Source organism: Microtus pennsylvanicus, chromosome 5 (assembly GCF_037038515.1).
Source record: "Microtus pennsylvanicus isolate mMicPen1 chromosome 5, mMicPen1.hap1, whole genome shotgun sequence".
Taxonomy (NCBI): domain Eukaryota; kingdom Metazoa; phylum Chordata; class Mammalia; order Rodentia; family Cricetidae; genus Microtus; species Microtus pennsylvanicus.
Genome location: NC_134583.1, coordinates 67988027 through 68014461, shown reverse-complemented (window position 1 = coordinate 68014461; position 26435 = coordinate 67988027). Strand labels below are relative to the sequence as shown.

Sequence of the window (26435 nt, the reverse complement as noted above, 5' to 3'; positions counted from 1 at the left end):
TGCATGGTGAGACCCTGCCTCAAAAAAACAAAACAAAACAACAAAACAAGAAAGACAAGAAAAGCAGATCTTGGCAAGGTTCTTAGGTAGAAAACAGGTGGGTCGTCAGTGCGGGAAAGACAGAGGCGCCACCTAGGGGCCAAGCGGAGTAACAGAGTAGTTAGGAGTCTCAATAACAAGCACAGGCACAGGAGCTACCAAGGAGACCCTGAAGTGTCCTTGGCCCGGGTGGGCTGGAATACATTTGTGATAGACAGGTCTAACTGCCAATCAGAGGCGAGCTACCTCTTACAACTCGAGAGGGGAGCGCAAGTCGCAATAAGGGAGTGACACCAGGAGGACTGTGGGAGCTAGAGGGGTGAGGCGGGGATGTGGGGGTGTGGTGTGGTGGTGGGTGCGCACACGTGCCAGCAATACCACCAACGGAGAAACTGACCTACCTTGAGGTGAATCAACTAGATTCTTTGAATGGCCACAAGACTAGCCTTGGGATAAGCTGGGGGGGGGGGGGGGGGAGTTCCCAGAACGACTCCTGACAGCCGGTCCCTAGAGAGGAACCTGCCTGCCGCATCCGGTGTGACCTGCGGGAGTGAGGGTAGCACGGAGGAGCACTGCTGCCACCTGGTGGGAAAGAATGCTATTTCTCTTGTTCCTCATCTCTGCGCTTCTATCGCTGCTGAGCACTAAGACCAAGCCTGGAGATGGATGGATGCAGACCCCTGAATCTGGGGACAGAAGGCAAAGGGGAGCCCCAGATAGAAAAATGAACACCCGTGGGAAGCGTAGAGCCTCAGCGCACCTCTCTTCCCACTGCACACTGGTTTGCTCCTCCCTCTTAGGGCTTCTGCAAATTACATGAGCCAATCTGTGCAAATTTCTTGGCATTTTAATAAGCATTTGATAAACAACAGTTGTGGTTGGTCCAAAGGACAACTGGAGGTGCGTAGCCCACTTCACCTCCCAAATACAGCTGCTGTACAAATACATTGTTGTATAGTCCCAGTAAGTTCTGGGACACCAGCCGGAGGCCAGTGACCGCTTGACTGAACCCAAGAAGGCCTTGTGTACACCACTGAGCTACATCCCCAGCCCCCCACCACATTGTATCAGTGCCATCCCCGAGGATGAGGCTCAGGGGGTTCTTCTGCGTCAGACTCTCGGAATGGCTCTGGCCTGTGACATCATAGAATCACAGAATTATAGCAGGGAAGGGGTTATGGAGCTGTGGCAGTGGGTGCCTGTGTGCCTGTGGATGGGGATGACTGACCTGGGGGCTGTAGAGACAGGTGGGAAGCTGGGCTCGGGAACGGCAGGAGTGAAGGAGGCTTGAGAATAAGGAGGCAGCTTGGCTGTGATCAGGAGGCCAGCCTAGCCCCAGGCCTTACTCCCTTCCCCTCCCCTTCCTTTTCCTTCCCCTCCCCTCCCTCGTTCTTGCCAAGTGATAGGATTAGAACCGGGAGCCAAGGCACTTGGGCAGGCTTTTCTCTTCCATTCCACATCCAGGTGCTACCCTCCCCGTCTCAGACATGGTGGGCATCTAATAGGAGCTCACCCAGCCCAGGCAACAAAAGGAGCAGGGCCCTGAGTTTGCCTGGCTTCTCGGGTAGGCACAATGGGCCCGAGGGACTCTTGTCACAGATTTTGCTTTGGTTCTTAGCGCCCAGAAGAGTTGGCACCGATGCCTCAATACCAGAAGCCAACTCCGGGCTCTTTGTAGACAGGCCTGACTTCTTTGATTACCCAGACTCAGACCAAGCTAGCCTTTTTGCTGTGGCCCAGTTTATTGGAGAGAAACCTGTGACCTTTGTAAGGACAGGTATGAACTGCCTTGATAGAGGGGCCTGCCTCCCAGCAGGACCTGGGAGAACTCTGCTCTTGTCTGGCAGATTCCGGCCCTGGGCTCTTTCAGCACATTCTGGTGGGCGCATTGCTTTTGGCCTTCTTCCTCTTCCTTCTGCAGTTCTGCATGCACGTGTGAGTCCTTTCTCCATGCCCTGTCCTACCCCTTCCCGAGAACGCAGGTCTCCTATGAGCCCTCCCCATTTGATCTCTCTCCACATTCCTCAGGAGCTTCCAGAAAGGGGCCTGAGGAGCCTGACAGGAGCCCTGGATTCTGCTGTGTGCTACGCATCTACTGGTCTTCTGTTGAGAAATAAAGGCAGTGCCTCCTTCCTTCCTGGCTGCCGCAGTGACCCTCTCTGTGGCCATCCACTCCCCATCCCCTCCTCCTTCCTTGACTGCCCAGTGACCCTCTTATGTGGCCATTCACACATCCCCTTCCTCCCAGGCTGCCAGTGGTCCTCCCATCCACCCCATGCCCATGCCCTCCTTCCTCCCTCTATGTATCTATTCCCTTACCTCCTCCCTTCCCAGCCCCCCAAAAGTGGACCCCAGAGCCTTGCTGGCGTTCACGAAGATCGTCTTTATTAGCGGTCTGTAAAAGCACCTCCCAGGGTCTGTGACCCCAGACCGGAGGAAGCCGTGAGAGATCTGTAGCACCAGGGACAAGCCAGGGCCCGAGGGCGAAATGTGCAGCCTAAGAAGGGGCTGGCGCCCTTGCCTGCCCCCAGGGTTGCTCAGCACTGGGAAGGTTGTAAGGGAGCCTTCACCTCCCTCCCCCTCCCCCAACAAATCAGAGACAGGCGAAAAAATAAATAAGGTTCCTCAGATCGGTCTCTGCAGGAAGGAACTGTAGGGGTCACCTGCCCACATGGGATGAGTTAGGGTGTCTTCTCTCTCCCAGGTGATGGGGAGCAGGGAGGGATTTGCAGCAGCGGAGCTGGGATGTCCTTAGCAGCGGGGCTTACCCCCTTGTCCCTTGACACCTTGGTCCCACTGAGCCCAGCTCTCCAGACCTCAGTACAATGTCTGACACTCCCACTTCCCTTCCTTCTGTTAGCACAGAGGCCGGAAGAAGCTCTTCATCCCGGTCCCGGTCCCCTCTCTCCCTGCCTTACACTCCTCCGACCTCAGCTCCTGAGGGTATTTAGCTCCTCCCTGTTCTGAGTCTTTCTGTCTTGGGGTTGTCAAGGCAAGGGACTCCTGGCTCTCACCCCCAACCCACTGGCCCCAAAGCCCTGTCTCCGCGGGGCTGGGGAGGAGGGCTCCCAAGCCCCAGCCTCAGTCCTGAGTCTGACAGGGAGAGGGTGGTGGGGGACCTCGGGGTCGGAAGAGGCGGCAGGCCCCGCGGCAAATGAGGAAGAACCAGTACAGCTGGGGTGCGAGGAGCAGCGCGGCGCCCAGGTTGACGTGGGCCGGGATGGCCAGGGGCACGGAGAGCAGGGGCAGGCCGGCATGGCGCCCGTAGGCCCAATACAGGTAGGGGAAGAGCAGTACCCGGCAACACAGGAAGCTGAGCAGCATCAGGGCGCCGTTCACCTTGTGCAGCAACGTGTGCTGTTGCTTGTACTGTGGACAGAGCAGCATGGCAGGGCAGGGAGAGCCGGCTCCTTGCCCGGTCCCACAGCTACCTGCCCTCCATGCCGCCTATGGCTCCTCCCACACCGGGCCAGTGCTCTTATTCTTGGTCTTATTCTTTTTTTTTTTTTTTTCGAGACAGGGTCTCTCTGTGGCTTTGGAGCCTGTCCTGGAACTAGCTCTTGTAGACCAGGCTGGTCTCGAACTCCCAGAGATCCGCCTGCCTCTGCCTCCCAAGTGCTGGGATTAAAGGCGTGCGCCACCATCGCCCAGCCGGTCTTATTCTTTTTGTTGTTTTGTTTTCAAGACAAGGTTTCTCTGTGCAAACACTCCCGGCTGTCCTGGGAACTCACTTTGTAGACCAGGCTGGCCTTGAGCTCACAGGAATCCATCTGCTTCTGCCCCCCAAGTGTTGGGATTAAAGGCATGCACCACCGCCACACCACCCAGCCTTATTCTTGCTATGTAGCCCAGGCAAGTCCCAAACTCATGATCTTCCTGCCTCAGTCTTCCTAGTGCTAGGGCTGTAGGCACACACCAGCATGCTGGGAGGTTGCATGATCTTTGGAGGATTCCCTAAAGTCCCCGGCCGTGTCCACCCCACGGACCCTCAGGCCCTCAGATCTACTCTCACCTGGATGAGGATCTTGCCCAGGCAGACGAAGGGTGTGCTCACTTCGGCCATCAACATGCAGCCCAGAAAGAAATCCCCCTTGCCCTGCCGCCACACCTGAGGGAAAAGACAAGGCCTGAGGAGCTGTGTCTGTATGCCTGGCTCCTGTCACCTTCAGAGACGTGTGTGTGTATGTGTTTATGTGTGTATGCACATATGTGCAGGCATGTATGTAAAGGCCAGAGACCAATTTCCTCAATTGCTCTCTGTCTTACTGTTTTGAGGCAGGGACTCTCACCAACCCAGGGGTTCAGTCACTTGGTTGCCCTAGCCAGCGAACCCCACTTCACTGCTTTCACTCCCCCAGAGCTGGGATTAAGCCCAGCTTTTCAAGAAGACTCAGGCCCTTGTGCTTGAGAACAATTATTGTATCTTCTCTCGGCCCTATTGCCAAACCCCACCCCCTCTCTCTGAGACAGGGTTTCTCTGTATAGTCAGAGACTGTCCTGACTCTGTAGACCAGGCTGGCCTCAAACTCACAGAGACCCACCTGCCTCTGCCTCCCGAGTGCTGGGATTAAAGGTGTGTGCCACCACCGCCTGGCAGCTTTTTCTTTTGTAAGACAAGAGTCTCATGTACCCCAGACCAGCTTCAAACCCACTGTGTAGCTGAGGGCGACTTTAAACTTCTGTCTTCTCACTTCCAGTCTCAGGAGCGAGGGTTACAAAATGTGCTGGGGACTGAACCCTTCACACATGCTGCAGAAACACTGTCAGCGGAGCTCCCTCCTCTGCCCAGAGAGACATGTCGTCCTGGAATCTGAGCGCTCTGAGGGCACTGCCAAGCAGGGGTACTGCCTGTTTTACAATTCTCTGGCTTAGGAAGGCTTGCCTCACACCACAAGGAAGGACAACCTCCCAGGCTGTAGCACTGCAGACTGACTTGGAGCTCCTGAGGTCCAGGTAGAATGCTGCTCAGGAAACCCGCCCTAAACCCCACTACCCGGGACCTCTGTGTTGCATGCAGCGCTGGCATGCTGGGGCGCAGCAGCTTTTCGCAGCCACCCCAGCTCTCCTGACTCCAGGAGGGAAGACTCACCACCGAGAGTGGGAAGCACACCAGCACCATGGCCGCGTGGTGGAGCACCATGAGGAACTCCTTGTGCAGGTAGCCGCGGACCACGGCCCAGGTGCTGCCCAGGGCTCTGGGCGTCCCGTCTTCCCCTCCGTGCCCTTTGACCTGATGTTTGTGCCAATGGCAGAGGAACATGGCGTAGATGTCATAGATGAAGTAAGGAACCGCAAACTGTGTGTAGGCCGAGGACAGCCAGTGCCTGCAGGGAGGAGAAAGGGAAGAGGAAGCAGACAGGTCGGAGGGGAGCAGGATGTTCAATGGGAGTGAGCTAGCATCCCCGGGGGCTCTCAGATCAACCCCCAAGGCTTGAGTTGCAGATGCCAGAGTTGAAGGCTGCTAAAGGTGGAGATCCACCACTCAGCTTCTGAGGTTTGGGGCAGACCTCACAACCCACCATGTCTCTGTCCTTTTCTCTCCAAGGGTCATTGCTTCTCACCCTCCACCCACCCCTGCCTCTGCAGTGTCGTAGGGAGAGGAGACCAGAGTGCTGGCGATCGTAAGCATTGATGAGAATGAGATGCGGGCAGGTACAAAGATGGCCCCAGTTAGCACTTCCAAGCACCGTAGCGATCCCGTGGCCCAGCACCAGCTGATGCGACAGCTTCTCACATGCCAGGCACTACGCAGGTACTTAAATCTTTACACAGCGGCAAGTCGGTCACTGCTCGTGAAACCCTGTGTCACGGAGAGGCTAAATGATGCAGCCAAGGGAGAACCACAGAAGTCCTTGCCATCAGCCCCACTGTCTCAAGAAGGTTAGAGAAGGGTTGGAGCCCATCCCTAGTGAAGCAGAGGGCCATCATTGCAGCTAGCCTTAGCTCTGAGATGGTGTGCCTATTGTTAGTTCAGGTCCGGCCAGCAGTAAAGAGAAAATGCTGAGCAAAGATGCTAAGACGAGAGAAAGTTCTACAGACTTTGGAGTAAACAAATACGGGAAGCGCAAGAACAGGCAACGCTGCGCTTTTTCTCTTGAGTCAGCACTGAGGCTTTCTCAAGGCCAGGAGTCCTCAGGCGGGCCTGGGGTGGGGGTGGGAGATAGACGGAGCATAGCAAAAGCCAACTGGACTGGCCAGCGTACACCAAGTGAGGGTTCTAGAGAGGGCGGGGGGAGAACTGAGGGTACAGACTGGCTGGGGATGGGGTGAGCACAAAATAGCCCCAGCTTGCCCAGGCTGGCTGGCTTGGAAGTGGGGAGCAGCTCACCTTCAAAAGGACCCACATTGCAATGGTGTAGGGGAATGTGGCCCAGAGTCACGTAGGGAGGGATGGGGAGAGGCTTTGGCAAGAGATAGAGAGCAGAAATACTAGCAGAATCCAACCATGCTCAGAGAAGACTCTGAGCCTGCTGGAAGAATGGTCTCATGGGACTCTGGGCTATGGGGGAGCCAGAGGGGCTCAGGCTCCTGAGCTGATAAGTGAGGTGTCAGATTCTATCTCTGCTCTGTCAGCAATTAGATGCTCAGAAGCAAGAACAGCTGTTGCCCCGGATTAGCCCCGACCCTCCCACCTACCTGAGGATTAAAGGGGGAACAGGGTCAAGACCGGACTAGGGGGTAGGAACGCAAGAGCCAAAAGGTGGCCTCTAGGTGGGAACAGGTGAGGAGGAACTTCCTGGTGCCCAGGCTCCTTTTGGACCCTCTGACTGCGGAAGGCATTCGGAGAGGGCAAGCTGGAGTCAAGTCACGGAGAAAGATCCTGAGAGTTAAAGCCCTGAACCATGGAGCCAAGAACTGTTCTAGGCACTTAGCGCTCAATGCCTCCATGCAGAAGCCCCTCTGGGGAAGGATGTGACCTCACTCTAGGGCTTAGGAGGAGAGAACTCACTCACCGGAAAAAGAGACAAATAGACACCAGAAGGCGGATGGAGACCAGGGTCACCCAGACAATGTCCCCTGAGGCTCAGAGGACACCACAGAAGGGAGTTTGAGTGAAACTGTCCTGAGCACAGGGCAAGCCTGCAGCAGCCCACCGCCAGCTAAAAATGGGCGGATCAGCACCACGGACAGGGCCAGTGTTTTCCCCTTCACCCTCCTCCCGCCCCACCTTTCAGGCCTGGACTTTTTTGGCAAGCACCAAACACTGCAGTCGCTGCCAGTGCCAAATTTTGGCCTCTTCACCCTACTCCCGCCCCCACTGCCTGACCCTCGGTGGCCTTATGTCATCTCTTTCTCTTCCCCCTGAGACAACTGGACTCCAGAAGTTGAGAGATGAGCCTGGCCTGGTGAGGAGGCACTCAGGAAGGTTCTGGATGGAAACAGAGTCTGAGGGATGCAAGACTTGATTGGCACTCAGAACTCATGACAGGAGGCCGGGAAGCTGCCTGGGAATTACTTTAAGGAGTTTCTTTGGTACCCACCCCTGCTTCCTTGCTTCTGACCTTTAGGACAGGCTCCGATAAATTTATCCCTGGTATTGAGTTGCAATAATCACATGAACTTGCGTGGGCCCAAGTTCAGGGACCACTACAGATCTGGGGGACCCTGGTTCCCACACTTCTGCTGCTGGGGCATGGCAGATTTGGTCATGGGGCACTTACTGGTCGTCAATGATGTGCTTGCAGGAGGTGGAGACTATGTAGCCAGCTGTGGAGGCCATGATGGCTTGGACAGAGGACACCAGCCTAGGGAGACAGAAGGAGGGAAAATAAGGCGTGTGCCTCCATTTCTCTTCTTGCTGCCACAGTGGACCCTGTGCTTCTCGGGGCCATTTCTGGTCAGCTTCCCCCCAAGCCACGCTCTCTCGCTATTGCTTTCAGCGAAGCCACGCTTAGCTGCGATCCCTCAGTTCCCGCCTCTCCAAGCCTTCTTCACTCCTAGTTTGTGACAGTAGAGTCTCCTTCCTCCCAGGACACCAGGGAGATCATTCTGAGGTGAGCCAGTGCTGGGAATGGCTGACAGTGAGGTCTCTCCCTGGGGAGGGGGGAAGGGACCCGTGAGGGACACAGGAGTCCCCAGTTGCTCCTGCACCATTTGGTTACCCCGTCACTACGCTGCTCATACCTACAGTAACTGGCCCCACAGTGACCCCAAGCACCCCCGCCACTTTCCCACTATTTCCTTGACTGTTCCCATGGTCCTCTTCCTGATGGCCCTATTCTGGGGATATACAAGTTTCCCCATCTACTTCTCTGTGCCTTGACCCGCAAACACTGGCCCTGAAAAGCGCAATCTCGCCCCTTGACTTGCTCCTTGTATCTTGTGGGACTCTTTGGTCACATGCTGGCCTGCTTTAGAAGGTGGGAGAGGGACAAGCAAGCTCAAGCTGGATAGTAGACCAGATGGCCGAGTTTCAATGAGGTCTCGGGGGAAGGTGAGGTCCAAGGTGGGAAGGAAGCTTGCACCTAAACCTCCCCACTGCTGCAGAGCCCAAGGAGGTGCTGAGGCCCCTTCCCCACGAAACCTGTTTGGGGGAGAGGGGCTGAACTCAGGGAAGGCATGCCATTTACCTGGCGGAGACAATGACAGCATCGGCTTCCTCCCAGCGCAGCTGGGGCAGCCTCTGGAGCGTGTTCTTGGATAAGAGGAAGAGTCCGGGGAACACCACCCCCCCAGCCACCATTGGGGTGAGCATGATGACTTGGACTCAGGCAGGGAGACCAGAGGGGCCAGAAAGGACAAGAAAGCCAAACTGAGGGAGTCAGAGGTGGAGAAGGGATGGCAAGCCAGAGAAGGAGAGAGAAAGAGGGAAGGGGAGGCACAAAGGGGCCAGGGCGGGGACAGGATGGGACAAGAGGGCTAGTCCAGGGCAAAGGAGAAAAGGACTTCAATGAGACTGGGGACACAGAAAGAAAGCTAGCTAGGCAGAGTAGAGAGGGGGTGGGAGGATGCCAGTGAGAGGGATGGGAAGAGACGACCAAGGGAGGACCTGGTGAGAGGACCAAGCAGGAGAGGGGACAGGAGGAGGAGGAGGAGGATGCAGTTGGGGGAGGGGAGGGAGAGCCGCGGCAGGTGGGGGGGCTTACGTGGAGAGGCTGGGAGGGCCCAAGGAGGCGGGGTGGGGGGGGATGATGGTGCCAGCCCAGGAAAAGGGAGGGTGGGAAGGACCGAGGCAAGCCGAGGAGCAGCCGGGCAACTGGTCACCAGTCAACGCGGCTCTCCCGCCACCACAGGCCACCACCGCCTCCTCTTGCTGCTGCCACAGCCCCAATGCCCTGTGCGGACACTGCACATGGCATGGCAGAGTTGGTGCCCAGCCCCCTGCCCCCTCTGTGAGGAGGGGGAGGGGGAGGGGAAGCCACCAGCTTGGGGAGGGTGGGAGAGGGGGAGGGAAATGATGGCACCGACCAGACACCAAGAAACCGGACCTGCGGCAGCTTTGTCTCCCATGCAGCTCTGAGCCACAGCCGCGGCTGCGACAGAGATGGGGGGGGGGGACAGGGAAAGAGGGAGGGGGAGGCCCTTAAAGAGACAGCAGCTGCAGCGCAGGGGGCTGCTAGGGACCAGAACTAGGGGAGAGATGGCTCTTCTCTTGGGAAAGAAGGTGGCCCCGGACTCCTTTGACTGGCAGGGCGTTCTGAGCCCCTTTCCCATCAGCACTTTGGAAATGTCTGGCACTCCCTCCTGCCAAGGCTTATAAACATTAATGTGTGTCCCTCAGTGACCTGCAGGGATCTCAGCTCAGGGGTGCCCACTCCAGCTGAGAAGATTCCCCGGGGAAGGCAGCCCAAGTAGGTGGGGCCTCTTGCTTTGCCCGAAGGGAACACTGAAGGCATGGCTAGGAACACAACCGCGCACAGTGCCCTTCAGAGCCAGAGGCCCCCCCTTCTCCAGTCAGGAGTGGAAACTCACACGCACCAGGCACCTCCCATGCCCTCCACCTCCCTCTGTCTTGTGTCCTTGCCTCACTGTGGGGACAGCACCAGGCTTCTAGCTCAGCCACTTTCTAGAGGTCAGGAAATGGTCCTGAGGGGTGAGCCCACATCGCCAGGGTCAGAAAGTTAAGAAGGACTAGGAACAGGGCTAAGGGGGGATGAAGGTTCATTATCAGAGCCCGTGCCAGCATCGCTGGCACTAGGGTTAAAGGCACAGTGGCTCCTCATGTGCTCCTAGCAGTGTGACACGCAGGGGACCCATGCAGGAGGATCTCACATGAAAGCTAGCCTGGGCTACAGAGAAAGTGCCCACCTCGGGGAGAGGGGAATGAGAGTGGGCCTGAGAAAAAGAAGATGCTGCCTTGGAAGCCCCTGTGTCTCCATGGAAGCCAGACCCCTTCCTCAGACTGCGCGGCCTCCTGGGTTCCCTTCTCCTGCTGCCTTGGCTCCCTTTCTCCTGCCACTCCCCAGAACAGTCTATGAAGGAGGAAGAGCCTGGGGGTTGGTTGACTTAAACCCCTCATCTAATCCGAGCAGGGTGAGTGCTTTGGCCAGGGTAGCTTAGGCCTACCCCATGGCTGCTCCTCACGGGAACATGGCCTTCCTGTAGGCCTGCCTTTCGCAAACCCAACAGTCCTTCAGACTTGTATAGCATGGGGCCTGACATCCTAACACTGTAGTTTGAGTTTCTGGCTGGCCCTGAGATAAGTCTCAAAAATCTACTGACAACTGACCTTTCTAGCCCACAGCCTACTCCCTGTGCTCCCTAGAGGAAGGGGATGATTTGTTGTTTTGTGCTTCCCTCTAGTGGCAGTTTGTGGGAATGGCTGAGGGAAGTCTAGGCCCAGGCAAGCGCAGGAGTCAGTGTGGGAACCCATCGTAGACCTGAAGATCTAAGAGAAAGGGCCCACCCTCCTGGGGGTTACTACAGTCCGGGCACGGAACAAGGAGATTTTATGTCGCCGTTCCTTTGACCTTCTAGGGTTGGGGAAGGAGAAACCAAAGTTTAGACCTTTAAAAGAGCCTTGCCAAGATAACATAAGCTATGTCCAGCTTGGGTTTGATTCAATACAGGAACTGCAGACAGATTCCTGGGAGTTCCAGGCTAGTCAGAACTACATAGGGAGATCCTGTCAGTAGACAGATGGACCTAGCCTAGCCTGAAATCACAGTACTCGGAAGGCCGAGGCAGGAGGCTCACCAAGAGTAAAAGAATAAAACAAAAACAAGCAAACCTGAAAAAAGTTAAAAGATAGCCTGGGCTATGGAGTAAGATCCTACCTCAAAACACAGAAACACAAAAACCCAAACAACAAAAACATACGCAGGAAAACAAAGATGAGCAAAAGAACAGGAAGCCCAAAGTCGGACTGATGAGCTGGCATCAAAGCCTCTTGACTGAGGACTACAGACCTGGTCAAGGGGCTGTAAGCTAACTGTGGACAGTGTAGATTAAAACAGGGAGACGGGGGAGGGGCTTGGGTGTCTACACTTCTGATTTGTCCTCTCTGCTAGGGAGTTATACAAACACCTTGGTAAATTCTGCCACTGGGGACAGGAGACATATCTCAGTGGTTGGCTAGCATTGCGGAGGCTCTGGGTTCTGTGCCCAGCACTGCACACTCCCTGTCCTCACCACGCCCTGGCGGTGCTCAGGTTTATATTAACGGCCTGAGGGTCCGACCCATCCCACAAACACGTTTGCCCAGTGCGGTGTTGCCAGCAGAAGATAGTATCTCCTTAAATTGCAGTCTGAGTTATCGGTTAAAAAGCAACACACTTCAGTCCAGCCAGATGGCTCAGCAAATGAAGCTGACTGTTGCCAGGCCTCATGACTGAGTTCACGGAGGACTGGACCCCACGCGGAGGAGGGGCAGAAACAACACCTGCAAGCTGCCCTCTGCCCTCCACATATGAGCAATGGTATGTGCACCCCCTCCGACAACTCTTACGAAAACTATTAGCTGATTTCACCTAAACACTCAGTGGCAAGCGCTTGGGAGACTGAGCCAGGAAACCCCTGGTATGAGGCTTGGTTGGACTACAAGGTAAAGCTGCATCTCAGGGGAACAAAGATTGGGATGCAGCTGGGTGGTAGAGCACAGGCCCTGGGTGCCCAGGGAGTCCCACCCTCCACCTCCCCAGAGCCTAATGGCCCTTAGACACTCATTCCCATGACCCACGTATGTCTCCGTGGAAAAAAAGAAATGGTCGTTAGTATTAAACCCATTTCCAAATGAGGGTCTAAGCTCAGAGAGCCAGTGACTTGCAGAAGATTCTACTGAGGCAGCCCCACTCACTCTCCCCTGTATCCTTTCCTCAAGCTGCCGCCTCAGCTCCACCAGCCCTGGCCCCAGGAAAGATAGCCCACCTTCCCATCTTACTTTGACGCCACCAAAACAGCCTCTTGCCTCTCCATCTGCAAGTTGGTTTGGTTCTGCAGCCCCCAACAGAGGCCAGCAAAGCACAGTGGGAAGAAAACACAGCCCAGCAGGAAGAGCAGGGCCATGCCGGTCTGCAGGAGAGAAAATATAGCCATGAAAACAATTCTCTCCAGATACCCTCCCCCCAGCTATGGTCTGTAAAGACAAGGGACCCATGAGTCCCGCTCCTGGCCTTGATTGTACTTCACATTTATTCAGGACATCTGGACATGTAGCTCAAGCTAGCCCTGAGATTGCTTTATAGCCAAAGCTGGTCTTGAACTCCTTGTATTCCACCTCCATCTCCTCGATGCTGGGGTTAAAGTATGTGCCAATACACCTTACAGCTGTAACCCAGTTCAGACTATTTCAGTTTTTCCTAAAACCCTGGAGCTGGTGTAGACCCTCTAGAATTTATCCCAGGACTCAGGAGGCTAAGGAAGAAGAATCACAAGCTGGCGAGAATCGTGGGCTACCTTAGAAAGGCCCTATCCCACAAATCAAAAACAGAGGGCTGGAAAGATGCTTCAGTGGCCGGGCAGTGGTGGCGCAAGCCTTTAATCCCAGCACTCCGGAGGCAGAGGCAGGCGGATCTCTGTGAGTTCAAGAGCTACATAGACCAGGCTGGCCTTGAAATAACACAGATCTGCTTACCTCTGCCTCCCAGTGCTGGGATTAAAGGCCTATGCCACCATTTTTGGCTAATAAATCTTAAAAGGGTGGGGGGTACTTGCCTAGCATGTGTGAAGCCCTGGTTCGATCTTTTGTTCACATAGACACACACACACACACACACACACGAGAGAGAGAGAGAGAGAGAGAGAGAGAGAGAGAGAGAGAGAGAGAGAGAAGGGGAAACAGAGAGAGGGAGAGGGAGGGGAGAGAGGAAGGAGGGGAAGGAAAAGAAAATAAGTAAAGAGAAAACTCCACAACCCAATTTCTCTTTTCCTTCACCCTAGCGATCCACGTTGCTCAGCGCCCCCCCCCCCCCCCCCCCCCCCCGCACAGCCTCTGCAGATACACACCGGGCTCTGTGTTGTCTCTCAGACTTGTCACAGGCCTCACCTCCCTGGGACAAAGGTGGGAGGGCAAGGGAGAGGCTGATGCTTCTCCTCAGCACCCAAACTTGGAAAACGGAAGGGAGGGGGTGTTCAAATTGTCAAAATACTTGAAAATTTAAAACATTAAAAGAAAGAAAATTTAAAAGATGATTATCCCATAAAAATAAAAAAAGGGCCAGGCGGTGGTGGCACATGCCTTTAATCCCAGCACTGAGGAGGCAGAGACAGGCAGATCTCTGTGAGTTCAAGACCAGCTTGGTCTACAAGACCGAGTTCCAGGACAGGCTCCAAAAGCTACAGAGAAACCCTGTCTCAAAAACGAAACAAAATAAAAATAGAAGATATTAAAAAATAATAAAAAATAAAAATAAATAAAAAGGGACGGCCGGTGGTGGTGTATGCCTTTAATCCCAGCACTCGGGAGGCAGAGGCAGGTGGATCTCTATGAGTTCGAGATCAGCCTGGTCTACAGAGCTAGTTCCAGGACAGGCTCGAAAGCCACAGAGAAACCCTGTCTCGAAAAAGCAAAAAAAACAAAAACAAAACAAGAGCTAGTTCCAGGACAGGCTCTAAAAAAACTACAGCGAAACCCTGTCTCAAAAATCCAAAAATAAATAAATAAATAAAAAGGAAGCAGAAACCCTGGAATGCGCATTTTTATATATTATTTTATATATTATTTTTGCCTGGAAAAGCCTCTCCTCCCATCCACAGCACGGAGGAGTCGGGAAGGCCCAGGAGCAAGGGAGGGAGTTTGTAGCCTGCCATCCTGCTTCCTTTGAGGGGTTTTTAAGGGACCGTCCCAGCACAGGAGGAAGGTGTTGAACTGCTGAACTGCAAGGACGCGTGCCAGATTGCTCCGCGGAGGTGGTCAGACAGAAAGGAACATCAGCCTCCCATTGGCGTGGTGTCCTCACACTGTCCTTCCATTGGCCAATCACTTCACACAGCGCCCAGCGTTTGTTTCTGTTTTTTTTTTTTTTTTTAATTTTTTTTATTTTCGAGACAGGGTTTCTCCGTAGCTTTTTGGTTCCTGTCCTGGAACTAGCTCTTGTAGACCAGGCTGGCCTCGAACTCACAGAGATCCGCCTGCCTCTGCCTCCCAAGTGCTGGGATTAAAGGCGTGCGCCACCACCGCCTGGCTCAGCGTTTCTGTTCTCGAAAAATGGAACGGGGCGAGGCGTTCTAGTGCTTTAGTTAGAACTGACCAATTGGAATTTGTTGGTGATTTGATAGACATTTCAGAGATGGAGTCTGCAAGAAAGAAAGAGTCACTGATTTGGAAGACCGCACGCGATAAGCTGACAGTTTCAAGGATGGGAGGGTCTGCGTCTCAATATCAGATGTTACTGGAGGGGTGGTGTGCCCCAAGTTCCAGCTACTCACGATACTTTTATTTTCTTTATGAGACATGGTCGCTCATGTAGCCCAGATTGGCCTCAGATTCATTACATAGCTAAGAATGGCCTTGAATGTATTTTATTTGTTTGTTTTTTTGTCTTTGTCTTTGTTTTTCTTTTATTTTTTAAAAAATTTATTTATCTGGGGCTGGAGAGATGGCTCAGAGGTTAAAAGCATTGCCTGTTCTTCCAAAGGTCCTGAGTTCAATTCCCAGCAACCACATGGTGGCTCACAACCATCTGTGATGGGGTCTGGTGCCCTCTTCTGGCCTGCAGGGATACATACACACAGACAGAATATTGTATACATAATAAATAAATATTTTTTAAAAAATAAAATAAAAAAATTTATTTATTAATTATGTATACAGCATCTGCCTGTATGTATGCCTGCAGGCCAGAAGAGGGCACCAGATCTCATTACAGATGGTTGTGAGCCACCATGTGGTTGCTGGGAATTGAACTCAGGACATCTGAAAGAACAGTCAGTACTTTTAACCTCTGAACCATCTCTCAGCACCTTTGTTTTTGTTTTTCGAGATGGGGTATCTCTGTAGCTTTGGAGCCTGTCCTGGAACTCACTATGTAGACCAGGCTGGCCTTGATCTCAAAGAGATCCACCTGCCTCTGCCTCTTGAGTGCTGGGATTAATGGCCTGCAACACCACCGTCCCCCGTTGGCCTTGATCTTCTATCTGCCAAATGCTAGGATTACTGAAGGCCATTACCGTATCTGGCCTCATGCGGTGGTGGCATAAAAGCCAGGGCTTCACGCTTGCTTGGCAATGCATACTGTAACTGAACTACCCTGTCTCTCAAAGTAAATGTAAGAGGAGCTGAGTAGGCTCAGTGGTAGAACCCTTCCTAACATTCATAGGGCTCTGTGTTCTCTCCCCGGCACCCGCCAAAGGAGAAAACCAACAAATAATACACACACACACACACCACACACGGGCCTGTCATTCCCAAAACTTGGAGACTGAAGCATCAGATCACAAATTCTGGGCTAGCCTGTGCTATGGAGAATCCTGCCTCCAAAACCCCAAACCGAATCAGACCAACCAGTGATGGGGGTGTGGTGGTAAGCAGCCTGCCATATGGTTTCACTGCTGTGATATAACTGAGTGAAACCCACCAGAGACTTCAGCTTGGGGAAAGGTGCAGATAGCAGATCCCAGAGAAGGGCGAGAATACAGTGTGTCCATGAGACTGTACGATTAGACATGGTGAAACATTGGTATTGTTTCTAAGTCTCACTGTGTAGCTCTGACTGGCTTGGAACTCACAGAGATCCTCTGAGATCCACCTGCCTCTATCTCCCCAGTTCTGGGATTAAAGGTAAGCTATACCACACCCAGTGATTTGTTGGTTTCTATAATATTATTCAGATGTAGAAGTCCTAAAGGAACTGAGAGGGGTTTATTTGTTTTGTTATTATTTAGTCCTGGGGATTGAAACCCTGACAGGGCTATTCATCTCCATGCCCTGGGACAGCTAACTGTTTTCTTCTGAACGTGAAGCTTACCCTGAAATGTAGGGCCAGAGCAGGGATGGATGGGTCAGACCAGAGTCTCACTGGAACCTTCTAGACTCTTCTACATTCCTTTCTTTCACCGTCAGTGCTGTGTGACTTCAGCCAAACAGCCCACAGCTGCCCAGGATTGTCTGAGATGTGAAAGATGGGAGAAACAATAGCTCACTCCAGCTTCAGGACCCACAGAAATATGCTCTCCCGCCGAATTACCCCCAGCCCAGTTCACTTTCTCCCAGTACTGATGGCCCTTCTAGGCAGTGTCCTGGGATTTTTTTTCTACATTCCCTGCCAAACACATTTCATGATTTTGCAACCTACCAATGGGCAATGGCCCGCTTAGGAAAGTCTGGCTTTATTGCAATCCTCAAAAACTACATCCCTAAGGCAGCTTTCATTGCTTTCCCCTGATCTATGCCTATAAGGAAAAAAAATTTTTTTAAACATTTATTTACTTATGTAATGTTTATTATAGACATACTGCATGTATGTCTATATGAGGGTGTCAGATTCCCTGGAACTAGAGTTATAGACAGTTGTGAACTGTCATGTGGGTGCTGGGAATTGAACCCAGGTCCTTGGGAAGAGCAGCCAATGCTCTTAACAGCTGAGCCGTCTCCCCAGCCCCAAGGAAAATTTTAATAACATTAAATGTATACTGTTTATATGTGTGTGGTTGTGCTTCAAAAAAATTTAATAGGTTTTTTTTTGTACACTAAGAATCAAGTTTTCATCGAGTCTGGTGGTTCACCACTGTAGTCTGGAACACTCAGAAAACTGAGACAGGAGGATTGAAAAGTTGATGCCAGCCTGGGTTACATAGTGAGAACTTGTCTCAAAAACACAAGGGCTGGCTGGACAGTGGTGGTGCGGGCCTTTAATCCCAGCACTCGGGAGGCAGAGGCAGGCGGATCTCTGTGAGTTCGAGACCAGCCTGGTCTACAAGAGCTAGCTCCAAAGCTTCAGAGAAACCCTGTTTAAAAAAAACAAAAAAACAACAGCAAAAAAAAATGCACAGGACACCATCATGAGACTCAGGTTCTGAGCCACACATGGGCCTGGTAGCCTATAGAACAGTATCAGTTCCAGCTGGATGGATTCTTTCCCCAGCACAGGGGAGGCTGAGGGAAGAGGATTGTCATGAGTTTCAGGCCACTGTTTGAGACATACTGCGATTCTGATCAATCTAGGCTACAGACTGGGACTCTGTCCTCTTCCTAAATAAATAACAAAGAAAGAAGCAATAGCACACAGCTTTAATCCCGGCACTCAGGACCCCGAGACGTTTGCTTGCTGGCTTGCTTTATTCCTTTTTTTTTAACCTTTACCAATGCCATGCAGAATCTAAATTCTTTAATATGTCTCTACTGTCCTCACAATTCTCTAGACAGATGTCCCCACCCTCTGCACAGAGAAGTTGTGTGACATGCTCCAGGTTGTGTGTGTGTGTGTGTGTGTACTTGTCATACTTGGGATTTGTTGTGTGTTTGTGGCGATGGGGAGGTTGGTTATTTTTGTTTTATAAGACAATTCTTGCCTGGAACTCAGAAGTCTACCTACCTCAGCTTCCCAAGTGCTGGTATTAAAAGCGTGTTCTACCCACCCACCCATCCCATCTTTGTTTGTTTGCTTGTTTGCTTGTGTTTTTTAAGATTTATTTATGTGGGAGCTGGAGAGATGGCTCAGCAGTTAAAAGCGCTGGCTGTTTTTCCAGAGGACCCGGGTTCAATTCCCAGCACCCACATGGCAGCTCCCAACCATTTGTAACTCCAGTTGCAGGGGATCAGGCATCCTCACACAGACATGTAGACAAAATACCAATGCCCATATTCTTAAAAAAGAGATTTCTTGGAAGGCAGAGGCAGGCAGCTCTCTGTGACTTCAAGGCCAGTCTCGTCTACAGAGTGAGTTCCAGAACAACCAGAATCGTTACACAGAGAAACCCTATCTTGAAAAAACCAAAAATAAATAAATGAATGAAAAAAATGAATAAAATATTTATATGTGTTTGTGCACACCATTGCACAAGTTTTTATAAACCACATGAATGTGTGCATTCAGGAGATGCTTGAATACTCTGGGAACTACAGTTACAGGTGCTTGTGAGCCGCTATGTTGGTCCTGGGAACTGAACCCCTCCCCCACCCTGTCATCTTTGAGACAAAGTTGCAACTGTCTCTGATTGGCCTTGAACTTGCTATTTAGTAAATTTCAGACCTCTCTTCTGTGGGCCAAGAGGTCTTCCTTAGCAGCTGGAGTTTGAGCCCCATGGTGTGAATTCCACAGTACAATCTTGTGAGCTCCAAAAAGAAAGCTTTAACACTGTTGGAAACAGAATGACAAGGGAGGAGGTGGGAGGGGTGGAGAGATGGCTCAGTGGTTAGAGCACAGGTTGCTTTTCCAGAGATCCTGGGTTCTATTCCCAGTACCCCGATGGTGGCAGTGAAAACTGTCTGTAACTCCAGTTCCAAAGGATCCCGTTTCCTCTTCTGACCTCCATCTGCTCTGGGCACCAAGCAGTAAATATAGGTGTGGGCAAAGCACCCACACCATAAGAATTGTAATAAAATCAAACATTTTTTTTTTTTTTGGTTTTTCGAGACAGGGTTTCTTTGTAGCTTTGGTGCCTGTCCTGGAACTAGCTCTTGTAGACCAGGCTGGCCTCGAACTCCCAGAGATCCACCTGCCTCTGCCTCCCGAGTGCTGGGATTAAAGGCGTGTGTCACCACCGCCTGGCAATCAAACATATTTTTAAAATGGAATGCCAGGCTAGACAGTGGTGACACACACCCTTAGTGCCAGCACTTGGGGGGTAGATGCAGACAGATTTCTGAGTTCAAGGCCAGCCTGATCTACAGAGAGATTTACAGGACAGCCAGAATTACACAGAAAAACCTAACAAGGTCAAAAAACTAACAAGGGGCTGGAGAGATGGCTCAGAGGTTAAAAGCACTGGCTGCTCTTCCAGAGGTCCTGAGTTCAATTCCCAGCAACCACATGGTGGGTCACAACCATCTATAATGAGATCTGGTGCCCTCTTCTGGCTTACAGGTATACGTGCAGACAGAACACTGTATACATAATAAATAAATCTTTTTTTAAAAAAAAAAAAAAAACCCACCACCACCAACAAAGCATCATAAATGACAAGACCTGGCTGTCCTGGCCAGAGCCCATCGCTGTGCTTTCTAAGCTGGAGGCTAAAGAAAAGAAAGAGCTGGCAGTGGTGGCGCACACCTTTAATCCTGGCAGAAGGATCCCCAAGTCCAAGGCCAGCCTGACCTACAGAGTGAGTTCCAGGACAGCCAGGGATACACAAAGAAACCCTGTATTGAAGGCCCCCCTCAGTCAAAAAAAGACAGATAAGGGACTGAATCTGGTAGTAAAAGGGTGTTGCTCAGGTTGTCCAAGAAAGAAGGTCACTCTGTAAGGACCTGACTTTGCAAACTCCATTTTAAAGAAGGGGCTTCATAGCCGGGCGGCGGTGGTGCACGCCTTTAATCCCAGCACTTGGGAGGCAGAGGCAGGCGGATCTCTGTGAGTTCGAGGCCAGCCTGGTCTACAAGAGCTAGTTCCAGGACAGGCTCCAAAACCACAGAGAAACCCTGTCTCGAAAAACCAAAAAAACCAAAAAAAAAAAAAAAAAAAAGGGGGGGGGGCTTCATCTTAAGCCATATAATGAGCTGGGGCGCGGGGCAGAGATCAGCTCCAGAAATGTGCTGTGATAGCAGAAATTTGAACAGATACCCTAAAAATAGTCAATTAAGTTAAGAAGCAGAGCCATAAAATTTAACGAGGTCCAGATTTTCCCAGGAGGCATCCTATCCTTGAAGATACCTTGTTAGTCATTAATGGCTCTTTGTTAGGTTTTCACGCCCCCAAACTGACCAATGGTTTCAGAAACTACCTTACCCTATGCCTTCCTTATCCAATCCCAAAAACCATTACAGCGTTTCCCCTTTAAAAGTTCTACCCTCTCTGGGCTCCCTGCCACACTTTCTGCACCCACCATGCTGGGGTGCTGGAAAGGTGTTGGTCCAAACTTGAGTCTGAGTATTAAAAACCCTCATGTAATTTGCATCAGAAATCCAGCTCTGTGAATTCACTTTGAGACCAGAGACTTGGGCATAACAACTCTAAGACGAATTTTAGGTTCTCTGGCAGCAGGGAGGAAGAGTTTCTGTGAACTGAACCCCAAATGGCCATATAGAGGTAAATTTATTGATTATTGCACAAACGTAGTTTTGGGTAAAACAAGTTCCTCATACTAACGCCTGGATCTAACCTGTATGTTTTGTGAAGGAAAAGATTCCTCCCCTACATCCTTAGTCCTTACTGTGTCCTGTTGGCAGGACCCTCCAGGTGTGCAGGACCCTCCAGGTGTGCCAACCAGAGTCTTGTGACCAAAGTCATGCAAAGTCTAGAAAACTCCTTCGGAAAAGCAACTCTGTAGACAGCAGAAAGCAAGCCTGTGTGCTACAATGATTTCTTTAAGGGCAAAGTACTTCCAGAAAACAACCATTCATTCTGATGTTTACCCTAGATACAGTGTAGCGGACGATGTCATTCTAATGTTTACCCTAGATACAATGATTCTACTCATTCTCCCTCTACAAAAGGGGAGCTTCTTCGTGACTACAACAGGAGTGTGGAAAGGGGACCAGTGTGGTGGCTCATCCCTGTCACCCCTGTATTTGGCAGGCTGAGTGAGCAGGATCATTGCCAATTCAAAGCCATCCTGTCTCAAAACAAAAAAAAGGGGGGGGAGGATGGGGGAGCCAGCCTTGGTAAGCTAAATAGTAACAGACCACCCAGAGGAAGGTCTTTACTTCCAACCAATATCACCTGCCAGTGTAGGACTCAGCCATTGATAAGTTTAATGGAGGCCTGAGTCTCAGTAGTTTAACCTGAAGCAATACCTGGTTGCAGGAAGAACCACAAACTGAGGTTACCTGAGCACCACCCAAGAACAGAACGTCCCAAGGAAATGCCTAACATTCCAACCACTGTAGATAGGATCACCTGCCAGCACACACTGACCAGGATACCCCTGGACAAATGTCAGCCTATCAGGGGTTCTGAACTTTAGAGACCCCTCACCCCCTCCTTTTCTACTATAAAAACCCAACTCCAGCTGATCTTGGTGTCGCTCTGATTATTCCAGTATGTTGTACACATGGAGAGACTGGGTTTGCAAACTTGTATAAAATAAAGGCTTTTTGCTTTTACATAGGAGCCTCTGTCTCCTTGTTGCTTTTGGGGGACTTTGCTGATCTGGACATAACACTTAGTGGGTGAAAGTGCTTGCTGCTAGCTCCTGTTCAATCTCCAGATCCCACACAAAGGTAAAAGAAGAGAATCGATCCCACAAAATAGTCCTCTGCCTTCCACACTTGGCATGGGGCACCTGTACTCACACACACCACACACACACACACTTACATGGTAATAAGAACATTTTTTTTAAAGGGGCCAAACAAGCAAAAGTATAGAAAGGGGGCTGGAAGGAAATAGTATATTTGAGCAGGCATGTATGCCTTGGAGCGTATGTCTTTGTGTGTGTCTGTGTGTCTTTGTGTATAGGTATGTATGTTCTTGCTAAACTGGCATGCCACCTAAAATAAACTCAAGATAGGGTACCCTCTGCCCATTGCTGCAGTTTAAGTGTTCTAGAAGTCTCTGGCCATGCCTGAAACTACAACCAGGAAGGTTTGTAGCCACTGGACATGGCCTGTGAAGGGGCCATTTGGGCGGTACTCAGGTGACTTCTGTGTCCTTCCCTCCCTCTGCCTGGCTCACCAGGGAAGTCTCTCACCCCGGTCCCACCCTTGCAGACCTGTCCGCAGGTTCCTCTGGGGCTGGGGTGTACCATTTCCTGTGGCTTTGGGCTCCCTTATCCAAAGGCTCCCAGGCTCTTCGTCGGGACCCAGGCAGATGGCAGATGGGGGCAGAGGCAGGTGTGACATCCCGAGGCTGTAAATAAGTAACGGCTGAGTGGCCCATGGTGTCTGTTTCCCACCTAATACTCCAACCCGGCGCCAGCACATTCATTATTTAGCTCTTTGGTTTGTACCTGTCTTGAGTTTGTACAGTTCCAAGAAGGTCTGGCCCTCCCCTTTCTCCTGACACCAGAAAGCAAGCAAGCTTCACAATAGGTGAGACGGAGACCGACAACCACATGTCCACTAATCTGTTCTTCCGTAGCTTGTCCTTGTGACCTTTGCTAAGCTTTGGACATTTTCTGAGCCTCCTATTGCCTGGGTCTGAATCCTGGTTTTGCCACTCACTCCCTTGCCTGGAGAATGTGTGGGGCTCGACTCCCCTGAGTCTTGGGATGCTTATGTACAAATAGGGATATCAGCAGGAACGCTACAGAGGGCTTCAAAAGGCCGGCATAAGGTGCAGTTCCTGTACGAGACCTCGCCGCGGTAGTCACTAACGACTGTCCGATTATGTGTGGTTCCATGGGACTTGGGATTAAAGCGAAGAGCCTTGGGCATGCCTTGAAAAACTCTACCGTCGAGCTACCCTGCTCTCAGTCTGGGAGACAGGGTTTTGCTGTGTAGCCCTGACTATCCTCAAATTAAGGCTCCTCCTGTCTTCTCTCCCGTATTCTGGAACCACAGGGGTGAGAGATGTTACTTTGGCCCAGGGCAAGGGCATCTTCTCCATTCCCACGTGGTCAGGGCATAGATATAAGGCCTTTCATCTTCTTTGTGTTGGTTTTTGAGATGGTTTCTCCGTGTAGTTTTAGCTGTCCGGAACTCTCTCTGTAGACCAAACTGGAGATTCACCTGCCTTGGCCTTCTGAGTGCTAAGAACAAAGGCGTGGGCCTCCACCCTCTGAGGCTTTCATTTTCATATTAGGAATGCTGAGAAAACTCCCCCTTTCTCGTGTGTGTGTGTGTGTGTGTGTGTGTGTGTGTGTGTGTGTGGAGAGAGAGAGAGAGAGAGAGAGAGAGAGAGAGAGAGAGAAAGAGAGAGATGCACTCATGCTACAGCCTGTGTGTGTGTAGATCAGAGGAGTCTGTTCCTTCCTCCCACCTTTCCTTGGCTTTTGAGGGTTGAGTTCAGTTCATCAGACATGCATGTCTGAGCCATCTTGCCAGCCCAGGAGCCTTTTCTTAGTGTCTAGAAGACAACGCTGTCTGATAGCCAATGGAGGGGCCAGAATTATTAGATCAAAATGCTGCTTGATTGACTCCCTCTCAGGGTCACACCCAAGCCTGCCCAAGCTTCTCTCATCTGCTGGTCCCTCTGGATCTCCTGTCTCTCAACTGGTCCATGATGATGGGGAACATGGTATCTTTTTCTCACTCTTCTGGGTCAATTCAACACTATCCTATCTGACATCTTCAGCTGTGAACTTCAGGTAGAAGGAGCATGGCAGCCATTGGTTAGAGTAAAGTCAGTGTTCCCTACCTCCTACTGATGGTATAACGTGGGTAGAAGTGGGGCCTTGGCAAAGCGAGGCACATGCATCATCCCTCCTATTGGCTTGTCTGGTACACTGTCTGCCCTCCTACACACTGGAGGAGCCAATGGTAGGAACAGAATACCATCAGCAGTGAGTCTGGCCACTGCAGAGCCTGGGTGTGCCTGGGGCCCTTGCCAAGGCTCACATCTCTCTGTTGGAAGGGGCTGAAGACAGGCGGTGGGGGACTGGGGGAGCTTTTCCTTTCCTACAGCAGAGAGGAAACTGCCCTCATCCTGGTCCTTGAGACTCAGAAAGAAGAGAATCTCAAGGAAGCAGTCTGATCCCGCTTCAAATCAACCAACAATGCTGACTTCAGGGACTAGCCGAGCACTGTTCCCCGGGCTTAGTCATTCCCGAGAAGGCCAGAGGCGGTGTAGGAATGGCTGGGACCCTGCTGCTGTGATTGAAGGCTGAAGGGGGATTCAGGACCTGGAAACTGTTGTGTAGCAAAACTTTTTCCTGGGGAAACACACACCCCACCTACTCACCATCTACTCGCCCCAGATAGGCAGCCCAGGAAAGACCGAAGTACCCATATCACCAAAGTCCAACTTGGTTAGCCAATGAGTTTCGTAGGGGTTACTTACAGGAATATGGGTGTGGAGTTACTTAGAGGTGCAGAAATGACTCAAAGACATGTGTATGGTCAGAGCCCACCCAGGGTAGGTGACAGCGTGGAAAGCCGAGAACCAGGAGCACACTGCAGTTAGCAGGCAGCTCAGAGAGTGTCCTGCCCATGTGACTCAGTTGGCCTAAACCTACTGGTCTCAGGGATCCTCACAGCTTGTCTTGCTGGAGAAAGACTCTCAGCAGGTGTCACTTACTCCGGCAGGTAGAGGCCTAGAGAACTGGTCAGAGTCAGAGACTTCCTGAAGCTGTTTTGAGTTGTCTACCTTTCTGTTTCAAGGGCTTCCCTGCAAGATGAAATGCTTCAGTCTTGGAGGAATCTGTATACAATAGTGGCACAGAGCCTGACATTTATTTATTTATTTATTTTCCTGAGACAGGGTTTTTTCTGTGTAATAGCCCTAGATGTCTTGGAACTCACTTTGTAGACCAGGCTGGCCTGAGCTCACAAAGGTCTACCTGCCCCTGCCTCTGCCTCCCGAGTGCTGGGATTAAAGGCGTGCGCCCACCACCTGACAATTTCTGTGGTGCAAGGAGGCCCATGGGGGCAGGCATAGTGGTGCACACCTTTAATCCTAGCACTGAGGAGGCAAGGCAGAAGCAGGCACATCTCTATGAGCTCAAGGCCAGCCTGGTCTACATAGCCAGGGCAGCCAGAGCTACATAGTGAGACTCTGGGGGGGGGGGGGGGAGAGAAACAACCTAAAATAAAATAAAAAGTAAGTAAAAAATATAAAATGAAAAGGAAGTCCAGGGGAAGCAGCTGTGGTAAGTACATCAGGGGAGGGAATCTCTTCACATAACAGGTGTGGGTGACACTGTATCACAGGCCTCCACAAGAGCTGTGTCTGTGTGCAAAGGCATGTGTGTGCACACATATGCAACCAGAAGGTTAGGAGTGACAGGGAAACTGAGCACAGCAGCAGCCAAGGGAACAGGTGCCAGATAACGCTCCCTCGGCAGGTAGAGTCAGAGCTGGATTTAGAGTCTTTAGTGTCAGGGGCTCTTGTCTTCTGGGTGGTCCCAAAGCCAAGTACTAGGAGCTTGGGTTGTGGAGATGAATCAGGATAAGCAGGGCGGCCCTGGCAGTCTGACCCAGGGGCCAGGCAGAAATGGAGACATTCAGTACCCTAGGACAAGGCTGCAGAGTGCGGAGCCCAACATGGTAACTTCTGCCTCAAGTGGGCAGCAAGACCCTGAAAGGGCACAGCTGAGCACAGGCCTGAGGGACAAGGAAGGAGTTCAAGAGAGGGAAAGGGAGCCGGGCGGTGGTGGTGCACGCCTTTAATCCCAGCACTCGGGAGGCAGAGGCAGGCGGATCTCTGTGAGTTCGAGGCCAGCCTGGTCTACAAGAGCTAGTTCCAGGACAGGAACCAAAAGCTACGGAGAAACCCTGTCTAGAAAAATAAATAAAAAAAAAAGAGAGGGAAAGGGAAGGGCGTTTTGGGCAGAGGGCAGAGCATCCCCAAGGCCTCAGAGCTGAGACAGTGCATGGCTCAGCATCCCTGAAGCAGATCTTCTGTGGACCACCGAAAGAACTGATCAGACACAAAGTCGTATCTATTTCTAGACGTATGTATGCCCTGTCCTCCAATAGAAAGACAGCAGGAGGGAAGGAAGTTTGCTTTATTCTCCGAGCTCTGGAGAGAAGCCAGGGGAGGCTGAGTAGATGGCTTTGAGTCTGCTAAGGCTGTGTTTTATCCTGCAGTCAGTGGGTGTTGGTGGTTCAGCATAGAACAGGACCAGGTGTGAGCACCACACTCAGGGGGTTGCTGCTGTGAGGCCCAGACCAAACCACACTACATGGTGTGAGTTTCAGGTCAGCCTGGGTCACAGGCCTCATCTTAGCAAACAAAACGTGAATGAAGGAGAGAAATGGGGGGAGGGGACGGACAGCCGGATGGGGATGGGGACAAGACACACCACACGGGACTGGACTGGTG

General features: G+C 51.7%; 2 protein-coding genes across 2 annotated transcripts; one reads left to right on the top strand and one right to left on the bottom strand.

Annotated features, from left to right (window-relative positions):
- The first annotated feature begins 1216 nt into the window (after nt 1-1216).
- On the top strand, nt 1217-2089 carry C5H16orf92 (chromosome 5 C16orf92 homolog). Its single transcript, XM_075974853.1, has 4 exons — nt 1217-1286; nt 1658-1816; nt 1887-1974; nt 2068-2089. The coding sequence occupies exons 1-4, from the start codon at nt 1217-1219 to the stop codon at nt 2087-2089; spliced, it is 339 nt and encodes a 112-aa protein (XP_075830968.1).
- Nucleotides 2090-2402: 313 nt separating this feature from the next.
- Nucleotides 2403-9665, bottom strand: Tlcd3b (TLC domain containing 3B). Its single transcript, XM_075972263.1, has 5 exons — nt 8610-9665; nt 7701-7784; nt 5129-5363; nt 4052-4147; nt 2403-3408 (listed from the first exon to the last, which is right to left on the bottom strand). Exons 1-5 carry the CDS (start codon nt 8732-8734, stop codon nt 3121-3123), a joined length of 828 nt encoding a protein of 275 aa, XP_075828378.1. The 5' UTR covers nt 8735-9665; the 3' UTR covers nt 2403-3120.
- Between the last annotated feature and the right edge of the window lie 16770 nt (nt 9666-26435).